General features: G+C 42.6%; 1 protein-coding gene across 1 annotated transcript in view; it reads right to left on the reverse strand.

Moving 5' to 3' along the window:
* Positions 1-12,500, reverse strand: part of znf143b (zinc finger protein 143b) — a 23,630-nt gene that overhangs the window by 6,529 nt on the left and 4,601 nt on the right. Inside the window, exons 3-12 of the mRNA XM_061774016.1 lie at positions 9,503-9,691; positions 9,338-9,418; positions 8,442-8,638; positions 7,446-7,514; positions 7,255-7,371; positions 6,604-6,679; positions 3,675-3,800; positions 2,804-2,983; positions 1,800-2,027; positions 1,400-1,557 (exon numbers count right to left, since the gene is read on the reverse strand). Of these exons, the coding sequence (XP_061630000.1) occupies positions 1,400-1,557; positions 1,800-2,027; positions 2,804-2,983; positions 3,675-3,800; positions 6,604-6,679; positions 7,255-7,371; positions 7,446-7,514; positions 8,442-8,638; positions 9,338-9,418; positions 9,503-9,691 (1,421 nt within the window). The remainder of the gene's footprint in view (positions 1-1,399; positions 1,558-1,799; positions 2,028-2,803; positions 2,984-3,674; positions 3,801-6,603; positions 6,680-7,254; positions 7,372-7,445; positions 7,515-8,441; positions 8,639-9,337; positions 9,419-9,502; positions 9,692-12,500) is intronic.

A 12,500-nucleotide genomic window follows, 5' to 3' on the forward strand; every position in this document is an offset into this window, starting at 1 on the left:
ACGCCCGGGGGCCAGATGCGGTCCGCCACATCATTTTATGTGGCCGCGAAAGCAAATCATGCTCGTCAACTTCTGTGATTTTTGCTAAAAATCTGTACCCAAATTCCAAATTGTCATAATAATAAACAATAATGTTGAGATATTGCATTTTTCTGTTACCAAACCCTTCTTCTACAGTAATGTTAAATATATTGTAGAAGTTATCATTTATTTGCTTAGCTTGCATTAGTATTATGGACGATTTTGAGAAAGGGAGATGTCTCGCCTTCAAGAAGATGACTCAGCAGGAATCATCAGAGAGAAGGACGTGGCCGGGACGTGGCAGGTGTTGGTCCCATGTTTTCACCTTGAAACCCTACCCTTAGTGTGTTGTGTCTTGTAGCTTAGTACGTTATGTCTTGTAAACTTAGAAACCTCCCTATTTCAAATAAATACAGGAGCGACGGGAGAGATTGTTTAGAGCGTACTGAGAGGCTGTAATCTGAACAATCTCCCATACGCCCTCCTCATGAGAAAAAGAAACCAGCGTCTTCATTCCTTTTGTGTCTATTTTTTATAATGTTGGGTAAGATAAATCCAACAAGTAACTTAAACAATACTTTAACAAATTATTATCCTTGTCTTCTGATTTCAAAACTTGTTATCCCTCAATTTGTTGTGTAATAATATAATGTTTTGGTGATGATTAAACATTTATATGGTTTCACTGTTCTAACGGCCCTCTGAGGGAAATCATAACTACAATGCGGGCCGAGACAAAAAAAAAAAAAAAAAAAAAAAAAAAAAAAAAAGAGTTTGACACCCCTGCTTTAGACAATCAACCTTATGAAAACACACCTTTTAAACATATGCTAAACATATTTGAACACAAACAACTAACTGCAAGCATAAAATGTATAAAAAAATATTGTATATGTTGTAGTGCGTGTGGACAGGATGTGCCTTTAAGTGGCGGTGTCTGGTGGGGTGCCGTGCGACGTCGGCGAGTCTGCCTAGACTGTCTGGCTGTGAGCGGTGGCGAACAGCAGCTCCTGTGTGAGTGTGCATTTTGTATTTGTGATTTTTCTGACTTCTTCGGGCACTCAGTAAATGGCTGAAAACTGCGTAGAACAGATTGCAAACCGGCTGTGGCTCTCCTTTCCCACATGCGAGAGCATTACAGTAAGTACAGTGGGAAAAAAAACAAAAAAAGATTGCTTTAAAAAACAGCGTTCTATAAGGGTGCAAACGTTAAACCATGATATAGCTGGGGAGCACTGTACACCACACACTAGTATAAGAGAAGTTAGCACACACAGGGCAATTATTTCCCTTAGCATGTATGGTGTCTCTGACATTTGAAAAATGGGTGAAGATGGTAAAATCTGTGTGTGTATCCTGCTCTAGGCATGCGTTATACCTGCTGTTGCGTCCCGTCCGGCTGCGTCACCAAGGCAACATGCTGCTGAGCGACCACGTCGGCACTCTCCACAGGAACATGCTCGGAGCCCGAGTCCTCTCCCTCCACCCCCGGTGCCGTCGCTGTTGAGTAGCTCACATTGGGGTCGTCGATGGCATCTGTAAACGGGAACAAGACCTTTAACATGCATAAAGTCAATTCTGATTGGATGCGCTTTAAATTACACAGTGTGATAAAGTGTTTGGGGCTCATAGTGTTGGGTCTATTTAGGGTTGAATTTATTAATATAGGCAATCAAATTTTTTTTAGGGGGGACTAGCAAGGGTTCATCGTAGTAACATAGCACTTCCCACTGTTGCAAACAAAATTCCCGCATGGACATGCGTGACGTTGCACTCACCTGTGGGTGGCTCAAAGTAGGCCTCCTGCTCTTCCTCGATGGGCTCCGTGTCGTTGTGGGCGGTGCGCTTATGCATGGCCAGCGTGGAGATCTGCTTATAGGTCTTGCCGCAGTGGTTGCAGTTGTATGGCTTGCACGGGGTGTGCACCACATGGTGCTTGTAGAGGCTCGAGTACTCGGTGAAGCGTTTCTCGCAGCCGGGCACAGTGCACACGTACGGCTTCTCCCCTGAATAAGGCACAAATGGTAATAACAACATTTAATTTCTGTGGTCCTCAAAATTTTTCACTGTCATACAGGGATGTATTATGTAAATTGGCTTTTAAAATGTTTGCATACAAAGAGTTAGTCTCTGGACTGCCTGCTCACCCATCAAGTAAGAAATTAAACACCCAAGGAAACCTTGAGCTTTCTGCCTATTTCCCAAAATGTGTCTGTGAGAAAGCATTTCTGAATTCTGCCCAAAAGTGATGTTACAATGCGGCTAATTCACATAATAACCACTCCCACACCAAGTGTTTCCTCCCATAACTTGGAAGCTAGGCAAGGGGGAGACCCACCACTTTCAAGTGATGGCCGAACTACGGAAGCACTATTATGTGAATGCCAAAAAGTAAGCAGCGCTGCAGTGTTAGCACAGATAACCGGCACATACTCAAATGTTTGGCAAAATTGTTGACATGGGGCCGGGGAGTATTTGTGTTCGGCGATGTGTCCGATGCATACGCCACATGCATTTTGCATTATTAAAAATGTTGTCACCGATATTTTTCCATTTTACCGCAAACAAATATCGGCTCCAAATATCGGTTAACAGCCCTTCCTTGACCAACAATAATCTCTAATCACTGGTTTTAATACATTGCCTATACAGTTAATAAAGGACATTTGTCTGGAACAAATTATTTCAAATAATCTCAATCGGAAATGTTGAAGTTCTACCAGCGTCAAGGAATTGATTCCGATGGACCTTGGAGGTAGCGCTGTAGTTAAGAGGAATTTACCGGTGTGGATCCTCATGTGGTTCTTATAGTTGGTGGCGCTGGCGAAGGAGCGGCCGCAGTTGGGTTCAGCGCAGTAATACGGCCGCTCGCCCGTGTGCGTGCGGATGTGCACTTTACGGATGTTGGAGGTGGTAAAGGACCGGCCGCAGCCCTCCACTGGACACTTGAACGGCTTCTCTCCTGCAATGCCACAAAACCAGAGAGGGACTTGTCAATTGATCCCAACAAGTATACACGGTTCAGATTTTGGTGGCCATTGGAAATCCCTTAAAAAAGGCACCTTCCTACAAAATGTATGACTACCTGTACGTTTCATTGCAGATTGTTTATTGATTTTCCTGCGTCCTGTCACAATGACATAGTGGTGGGTGGGGGGTTGCATCAGGGTATTCTGGGACCACTAAAATATATAAATTCTTGCCAACATAAGCTGGTCAAGAATTTCAATAGGTTAAAGCCCCCCAAAAAGGCAATTTACTTTCTGGAATAACAATAATAATAATAAAGAAGAATAAACACTTCACAAACACAATTTCAAATGAAAATTTAATGGGCCCTCGCACACACTTTTTCATGGAGAATTGTTGAACTGATGAACTTTGACTCCATCGTCATTGGCAAAAAAAAGCTTGGCAGCATCGCCCATTTGTCAAGGCTAGCCTAGCTGCTTCCAATTGGGGTGTATTCCCTAGTACAAGTTCGTCAAAATAAGATCATTTATGTTGAGCACTTCGTATCTGAGCTGTAATTATGGAGGATCTCATGACATTGTTGATGATAGTCATTCATGAGCTGACAAATGTAAAAAAAAAATACATTTAAGAAGTAAATATTTGAAGCCTTGGCAGAGGTCATGGTAATGATAGCGTACCTGTGTGTGTGCGTGTGTGCTTCTGAAGGTCTCCTGAGGTTTTGAAGGACTTGCAGCAGTTGAGCTCCTGACATCGATAGGGCTTCTCGCCAGTGTGCGTCCGTGAGTGACTCTTCAGTCCATATCCTTGGGGGTGGGGGGTTGGTTGGGGGGGAAAACATTTTTTTTTTAAAATCACATTCACTTATTTTGTGATTAAAGTAGGCATTTTACTTTGCGATAATTAACATAAAAATGCATTTCTTTTCTAATAATAAGGATTTAAAGGGAACAAAAAAAAAACTAACTAAAATTGTCCTTCGGTGTGAATTTGAGTGTCAACGGTTGTTATTGTATATGTGCCTGGCGATTGGCTGTGTGATTGGCAAGCCCAGCGGATGCACCACCCTGAAGTCAGGTAGGTGGGAGAGGCTCCAGCACACCCAGAACCCTAATGTGGATAAAAAGTTAGAGGATGGATGAATAGTACATAAAAGTGACTTCTTAATCGCTTGACCAAGCCCTGCAGCGAAAAGCAAAAATCTGTGACTAAACGACACCCCCCAAAAGGTTAATTATTTCCGATTGATGCCAAAAGATGGCGGCAAAGCACTACTTATGTCTAAATGACACACATCAACTCACTTCAACATAGATCCTTGTCACAAAAATGAAACAAGATGGCAGCAAAGCACTACAATGCCCTAAATGTAGCTCCTCAATTCACTTCAACATAGTTCTTTGGCACCACGATGTCGCCAGTCATACTTGTATTGCGTTGGCTTAAGCACAAAAACAGCAAATAGGTTGGATTTTTCATCATATAAAAAGGATATAGAGCCCCCCCCTCCCCCCCAAAAAAAATCTATAGATAGGTGAATTGTTCGAATGCTGAACCACAAACATGTGGGCGTTCACTGAAAACAAAGAGTAATAGCGAGGATTTGCACACTGACAAAGTTTAATTCAGAGCCTTGGTGATTGTAAGTGCTGCCCTCAGGAGTGAAAATACAATCAAATCACCTTTATGGACACTTGCTTGTGTGGTATACAGAGCTGTCAAGTAATAAAGTACAAATACTTTGTTACCTTACTTAAATATAAATTTTGGTTATGTATACTTTACAGGTGTGTTTATTTTTCAGCCTAATTTTTACTTCTACTCCTTACATTTCACACAAATATCTGTACTTTCTACTCCTTACACTTTAAAAAAAGCCCTTTTTTATTTAATTTCGGATTGTGTTCATTCCAGCTTGTCACTGTTCAAAAACACACACACACACAAAAACCTATCCAGATAAATCACGGCAGAAAAGAGTGATTCTGATTTGATTTTAATGTATACCATTCCGGAGCCCTATTTATTTGTACGCAAGCCATCACACCTGCATATAACACAAATAAAGTAACAAAACAAAGACAAATTGTCACACTGGGACACAGAGAGCAGACGTATAGCCTAGCCCTGAAGAGGTCCGTGGCAGAGAACACAAACCAAAAGTCCCAATAGAGTACCAGCAGGGATGAGGGTGATAGCCAGAAAGGACAGTCCACGCTTGTACATCCCTGGCCGTACCTGGAATACGAAATGGTTGGATGCCAAAACAACTCCTTTTGAACGCACTGCAAATCCTGTGAACTCAAGTCCCGCAAGCTAATGGCTTTCAAAAACTCACCACCAATTTCGAAAAAGCATATTGAGGTACACTGAAAGCTTGTTTTTATCAAGGTGGTGGGGAGGGTGTGAGACTTGATATTGGACTTCAGTCAAATGTTGTCTGAGTTTACATTATTGCTATATGCAATGCTTATAAATTAATAGTGTGTTACTTGGACTAATCATTGACAGGACTCTACTGTGTAATTGTTACCAAGCCTGCACTGGGTACACAAATTACTTTTGGCCAGTTTTGTCATCTTACATCTATGGCTCTCACAGATTCATGAAGCAAAGTTTGGATGCACACCTTCCAATAAAGGTAATTGATAGCATGCCACTGAAGTTTGACTTTTTGCATTAAAATACTTCAGGTAACTAGTCATCATATCTTCCGCTCCATGAATGTTAATGCTCAGTATAGTTCTTTAATCTATTTGCATTCTAGGCCTACTAAATGTGGTCCTTTTCAATGGGCATATATGCAGCTAAAACAATGTAACATTATGGCCTTTAGAAAAAATATTTTTGGGGGAGGTGGCGTAGTGTGCAACAGGCTCCTGTGACATGGCCTAAGCTTTTGTCCTCAACGGAATCTTTTTCACCTTACATAACTTTTAGTCCCTGCGATTGGCTGGCAACGAGTTCAGGGTGTACCCTGCCTCCTGCCCGATGATAGCTGGGATAGGCTCCAGCAATCCCGCGACCCTAGTTAGGAGAAGCGGCTCAGAAAATGGATGGATGGATTACTTTTAGTTTTATACTATAAGTAGTTTTGAAACAATTACTTTTACGTGAGTAAAACGCTTGATTTGATATTTCAACTTTACAGAAGTCTTTTTAAACCCTAATATCTATACTTGAGTAATGAACACAAATACTTTTGACACCTCTGGTGATATAGTTAAATTAGCCAGTGGTAGCCATACATTTGCAGTCTGGGCGCAGAGGGGTCAACATCTGCTTTGGAGGGAGTCTCAAACTCTCCGCAAGTCTCCAATAATACCACAAAAAGTTTGTGTTATAGATTTGTTGCTCTGGGTTTTATACAAAAATAGTGGTTGGAGGGGTCGGAAAGGTAACTAAATTGGCAACAATGAGTAGCCCTCACTTAGGCCAGTGCCCTCGCTGTGCACCCGGTGGTCATGGCTGTAACTCTTTTTCCTTTGTATATTTTGACTGAAGAATGTCAGAGACCTTTTATTAAAAGATATGGGTAGTGTTTTAAATAGTGGGAAAAATGTCATAATACATCTGTTTTAAAAAAACTATATGAGAAGGAAAAAATACCTGTTGCAAACTTCTTCCCACATCCCGGATAGTCACATATGTACGGCTTGTCTCCTGTGTGCGAGCGCTCGTGCACCTGCATCAACACACAAACGTTAATGAGGCTAACGAGTGGAACCTTGACTTACAAGTTTAATTTATTCCATGACCAAGCTCGTAACTTCATTTACTCATCTGTCATATCAATATGCCTCATTGAAATTACTTGAAATGCCAAAAATATGTTCCACCCCTCCCCCCCCCCAAAACACAATTTTTGTTTTTGTTTTTTTAAATCAAGAAAAATGGCACTGCATTGTTTAAAAAAAACAATAAATGAGAATGTAAATATATAATGAAATAAACTGGTTCCATAAAGTGTAATTACTGTACGTATTGTGGTATTCGTGTGTTGGATGTCCGAGTGAGGGACATCAGGAGCTGAAGCCTGGCTGGCTTAGTTAGTTGGGTTTACTGGGTTAGTCTGTGTATGAGCATCTGAGGCGCGAGTTGTGGCCTACAGCAGTTCATTGGGAGCGTTCTCATTTTGTATTTGACTGTTTGTACTATATAGATATATACAAACAAACCTTTAATCGGTTCACTTGTAAGTCAAGGTACCATTATAAAAATTTATAATGTAAATAATGTAAATCTGCACAGAACACTCGCCTTGAGATGGTGTGCCGTGGTGTACAATTTTCCGCAGTCCTCGTGTTCACAGCGGAATGACTTCTCGCTGACATTGGTCACCCTCGCCGTTCTGTTTTCCTGACCCTGCAGCACAATCTGTCGGACGTGAAAAAACACCAGGACTTCTAAAAATGATAACGTCTTTGGATATGAATTATATTCTTCCATACCCGCATGTGCACCCCATTGTCTGCCTCCACTCTGCCGAAGGGAACCAAAGGGTTCTCGATGTTCTCCACCTGAGCAGAAATGATTTCCTCCCCGATCAGGGCCAAAAAATATTCGCATGCTGAAAATCAGTCCAGATTTGAGCATCCCCCCCCTCTTTTGCAATTAAAGTCAGCAGAGGTCCAATTGTCAGATATTTTCCTGAGCGATTATTCTGTGGCGTGGCGTGTGTTAAAAGTGATTTTTTATCTCTCCAAACAGCTCTGTGTGTTTGTTTCCCCCCACATTCATATGAAAGTCAGCAGAGCGCTGATTGTTTCAGAAAACTTATCCTCAGAAATTATCCTGTGGTGTGGTATGTGTTAAGAGTGATTTCTGCTCCAGGATCTGCTCGTAAAACAGTTGACAATAGGAAATGTTGTGTGGTCAACACAGAGTTCAAGGACTAACTGTGAGCTGAAAGGGAATGAGCCAATCACAATAAAATAGTGAATAGCCATCCATCTTCTATAATCTCACTAAGGTTACGGGAGTGCTGGAATGTGGGAGGAAATGGGAGTACCGGAGAAAACCCACTCAAGCACAGGAAGAACCCCACAGAGGAGGCCAGAATTCAAACCCCCAACCTTGGAACTGTGAGACTGATGTGCAAACCACTCATCCACGGTGACACGCTCAAGTCAAGTCATTGAAAACAACAAAAAGATAAGGAAAAGAGTCTGGAAAGGCAATGTAGTGACTCCCTCTCACAGGTCAGTCTAAGTACTAAGACAGTTATGTGTGCAGTGTGCTGTGATGGCTATCAGAGTACACCACACACACACATTTTTTTTCCCATCATGTATAGGGTCTCTCACATTTCACACATTTTTCCCCCCCATCATGTATAGGGTCTCTCACATTTTAAAAAGTGGTTAGGATGTTAAAAATCAGTCTGTGTGCACTCGGCTTTAGCTCGGGATACAAGTAGATACATAATAGGTGATGGCTCAGGTCACCTTGGTGGTGTACTGCTCCAGCACGCTGATGGTTTCGGGGTCGATGGCAGTGGCCTCGGCCTGCAGGTCAGAGATGGTTCCGTCGGCCTGGATAGCCAGGATGGTGTTGGGTTGTGGCATGTGCACCGTGTGCTGGATGTACGCCGTGCTGCCGTCCTCCAGCTGCACCTCCTGCAGACCGGCGTGCTCGTACGTTTCTGCTCCACAACAACAGATTTCTTTTGTTTTTTTGTCACTGCACATAGATTCATTCTTTGAGAGCTAGTCCAACCCATCACTGCACTTTATAGCACTTAGTGGGATGGTCTGGCTCATCTTCATTTACAAAGGCAACCTTTCAAGGTGGACAAAAATGGCCAGCATTAAGCCCAGGAGGTTAAACTGGTCTCTAAACATCCACTAAACATGCTGAAGTTACCGTTTACTGAGGTGAAGCCTATTTTGGCCGACTTTAGGTGTGTGGTGGTCGCCAGCCAATTGCAGGGGAGCCTTTTTTTAAATTCGGTTTGCACACGTGAAGTTGCTAAGTTTTTCAATGATGTGAGAAAAAAAACTGTCTAATCGTGTGACCTCTACGCCAGAGTTAATTAAAAATATGCTTTGAGATACAGTTTACACAGGGAATCATGTGCATTTGTTTTGGTGTGCCATTCTCCACCCATACTATTTGCCAAAAACACGAACGTTTCACATTTTAACCTGCCTTGTATACATAAGTGCTTTAAATCTGATAGCAATAGGTATCTTTGAAGGACCCCTGGGAAATAGCCAAATTGATGCTAAAACGGCCAATTTAAGACACAATGTCTCTTTTCAAGCATGGATTCTTGAGACTTTTGAGAGCTACACAATAGAAACACTAACAAAATTTTCGAATGAGTTGTTTTTCACAATACCTTTGGGTGTGTGTATGAAGGCTGTTGTTCCATCTTCAAGTTGAACTGCTTGTCCATCTTCCAGCTGCAAACTGTCTCCTCCTGGAACATCCAAACACACGTCATTTCTCAGTAAATTTCAACAGACGTTACGTGTTAACTTAGACAATGACGCCGAGGTGGCACCTGCTTTGGGCATGGACACGTGCTGGACGTAGGCGGCCGAGCCATCCTCCAGTTGGATGACCTGGCCGTCCATGATTTGCGCGTCAGAAAACCCTGGCTTGGCATCGCGCTGTATGTAGGCGGTGGAGCCGTCTACCAAGGTGACAGCCTGCAGGCTCACCGTGTCCATGGTGTCCATCTGATCACCATCTGAGGAGGGACCACAACTTTGAGACCCACAAAGAAACCTTCTTCACTGACTGATTTTTATAGTTTTATTGCTCCCGCACGTTAAAAACACATTTTTAAAATGTGCTATTAAATGTAAGGCCCGCCACACACTGAGCAACATGGCCGACTTTGACCGAACTGGACAATCACAAAAAAGTAAGTTACATTCCAGGCAACTGACCCTCGCATATATACCAACTCGGTGCAACAGGAAGAACTGCGACCCATGGTGTTCCTATTGGGAAACCATATTTTGAGTCACCACATATACTGGACTTTATTTTTTTAACCACAAACAACATGGCGTGAATGCCAACGAAGTCATGGACTGCCCTTCCTAGAAATAAAGGACAATGTGTTTATAAGCTGTGGTTTTCCATTCACTGACTGCACTTATGCCTTTATGTGACAGAGACTCCCCACAGTTTGCTTTTTAGCCACCGGTACTAAGGCTCGAAATAAGCAGATTCACATCGCAATTTGCGAGTCAAAATTTGCATTTTGCACCTGATAACACACAAATTGAAAAGCAAAACTACGACCCACAGTCTTTTAAGTTTTCCAAAGAACGTAAGCGATGCACAGCTAAGCCGAGCTGGGTGTGGCGGAGCGGGAGCAGTCTGGAGAAACTCTGTGCTCAGCCCGCCACCAGCTCACGGAGCGGTCGCCTTTGTCGCCGGGCCAAAGCCGGGAGGGCGGCTGAGTCGGTCTCTCTAGAGAGCGAGCCGGCTGGCTGGGGAGGCGCGAGCCCATGCGGGCATGCATGTCCACCCTCCTTGGCAACGACACCGCAGGCCGGAGGAGCCATCCGTCCAAATGCCAGCACGAGGCCGGCCAGCGGAAGCCCTCTGATGGCAGATGGCTAAAGTACCGGTAATACAGCAAATAACTGGTCACTACTTCGTGGATTCCGTCTATTGCAGGGGTTTTGAAACATAACCCCCATGATAAACAAAGGATTACTGTACATTGTACTTACATTTATACTGTATTGGTACCGCATGGCAGCAGCAGGCTGGATCTCACTTCATATCCAGAAATTTCATTTTTGTTGCGAGAGCTCAAGGCCTTTTTGATAGGCCGTTAGATCAGTGACGTTGCGAAACTGTTCACCTGCGATGTAAATTTTGAATCATAGAAAAATAACTTGCCGATGGCCTCATGAAAACTAGTTGGAGAACCCTGCACAGGCGCACACTGTGTGGCATTTCAGTAGCGTTATGCCTCGTCGCTCATTGTGAGGCCGGCCTGAGTCTACAGGTTCACTACAAAAGAGTTTGGTTTGGTAGAATTCCAGTTCATACAATGCCATAAAATGTGTTTTTTGTCTGTCTGTCTCTAGATTTACAGGGCAGTTGATCACTTTTCTTTTTTATACATTTAAAATAGCCGTGACTCTAGTTTGTAAAATTCAGGAGTCCATGAGAAATATTTCATGTAGAAAATGGAGTATAGGACAAACGTAGCTGGAAAAACGGATCAAATTTTTCTAGAGAAATCTGAGGATGTTCTGAATTTTTTGTAAAAAGATAGTCCTGTGGATGTTCAGATTATTTTGTAAAAGGATAGTCCATTGAATAAAGATTTTCCCAATGTACTTTAATTGCCTTGAATTAAAAGCAAATAAAAAACAAACTATTTATATTAATTATTATGCTGATTATATTGCTTCAGGCCCACTTGACATCAAATTAGTCTGCATTTGCCCCTTAAACTACAATGAGTTTAACACCCCTGATCTTGAGTATTAACTCCACACACATGTAGTTTTGTTTCAAGATTTCACCAGAGACAGGTGATGTCAAGGAAGTACAGCATAATGAAACATACCACAATTGAGGGTTTTTTTTTCAGTCTTGACGACTGAATGTCTTTGTTCCAGTGTGTTACTCTATGTGATCTCACTGTCGCTATTGTGTAACCTGTTTCACGCAACCACACGCTCCTCTGTGTGCTTATTCTGTTCTGCAGAAGCGCTGACACGAAATGGGGGTGGGAGATAGTGTGTAAGGTATTCAGGGAGACAGGGGTTTATTACCCAATACTCACTTCTTGTTGAAAGCAGTTATCGCTAAGGACGCTGGTATCATTACCAACTTTCTTAAATGACAAATCTGTGACACCTGGTGTTCTTTGCGGTAAACCAACATTTTCAGGCTCCACATATTCTGTACGGTATTTTTTTGTTTTTATTTGAACCACAAACAACATGGTGCGATTGTCAAGGAAGAATTGCCCAGGCCGCTGTAGCTTTACTATAAAAATTAGAAGAAACAAGTGATAAATAAAGGGGAAAGTCTGGAAATTTGGGAGGCTGGTTGCAACAATCGCTCATTCATTAAAAGCAGGCGTGCATTTCGGTGACAGACACTCTCCACGCTTTGCTTTTTTTTTCCCAGTTAAGCATTATTGTAAAACACTACAGATATATACGATACATACTGTATTATGTCTTGGCAGCAGCAGGTTGGATTTCCCGGAAACATAATTTTCGTTGTCAAAGCTCATGTGATACAAAATGGCAGTTTTAATGGTTGTAACAGATGAGACGCTGCAACGCCGTTCATCTGTGATTCAAATTTCTAATCAGAGGGTTTTGCTGTTAGTTGCAGATGGTTGGCCACTCCTGAAAACTGTACATAGTTCAGTTGCGTTCAGTGGGCCTCACTCTGTTTCCAAAACAATCCATCCATCCATCCATCCATCCATTTTCTGTACCGCTTATCCTCACTATTGGTCGCGGGCATGCTGGAGCCTATCCCAGCTATCTTTGGGCGAGAGGCGGGGT

Source organism: Phyllopteryx taeniolatus, chromosome 5, assembly GCF_024500385.1.
Source record: "Phyllopteryx taeniolatus isolate TA_2022b chromosome 5, UOR_Ptae_1.2, whole genome shotgun sequence".
NCBI lineage: Eukaryota > Metazoa > Chordata > Actinopteri > Syngnathiformes > Syngnathidae > Phyllopteryx > Phyllopteryx taeniolatus.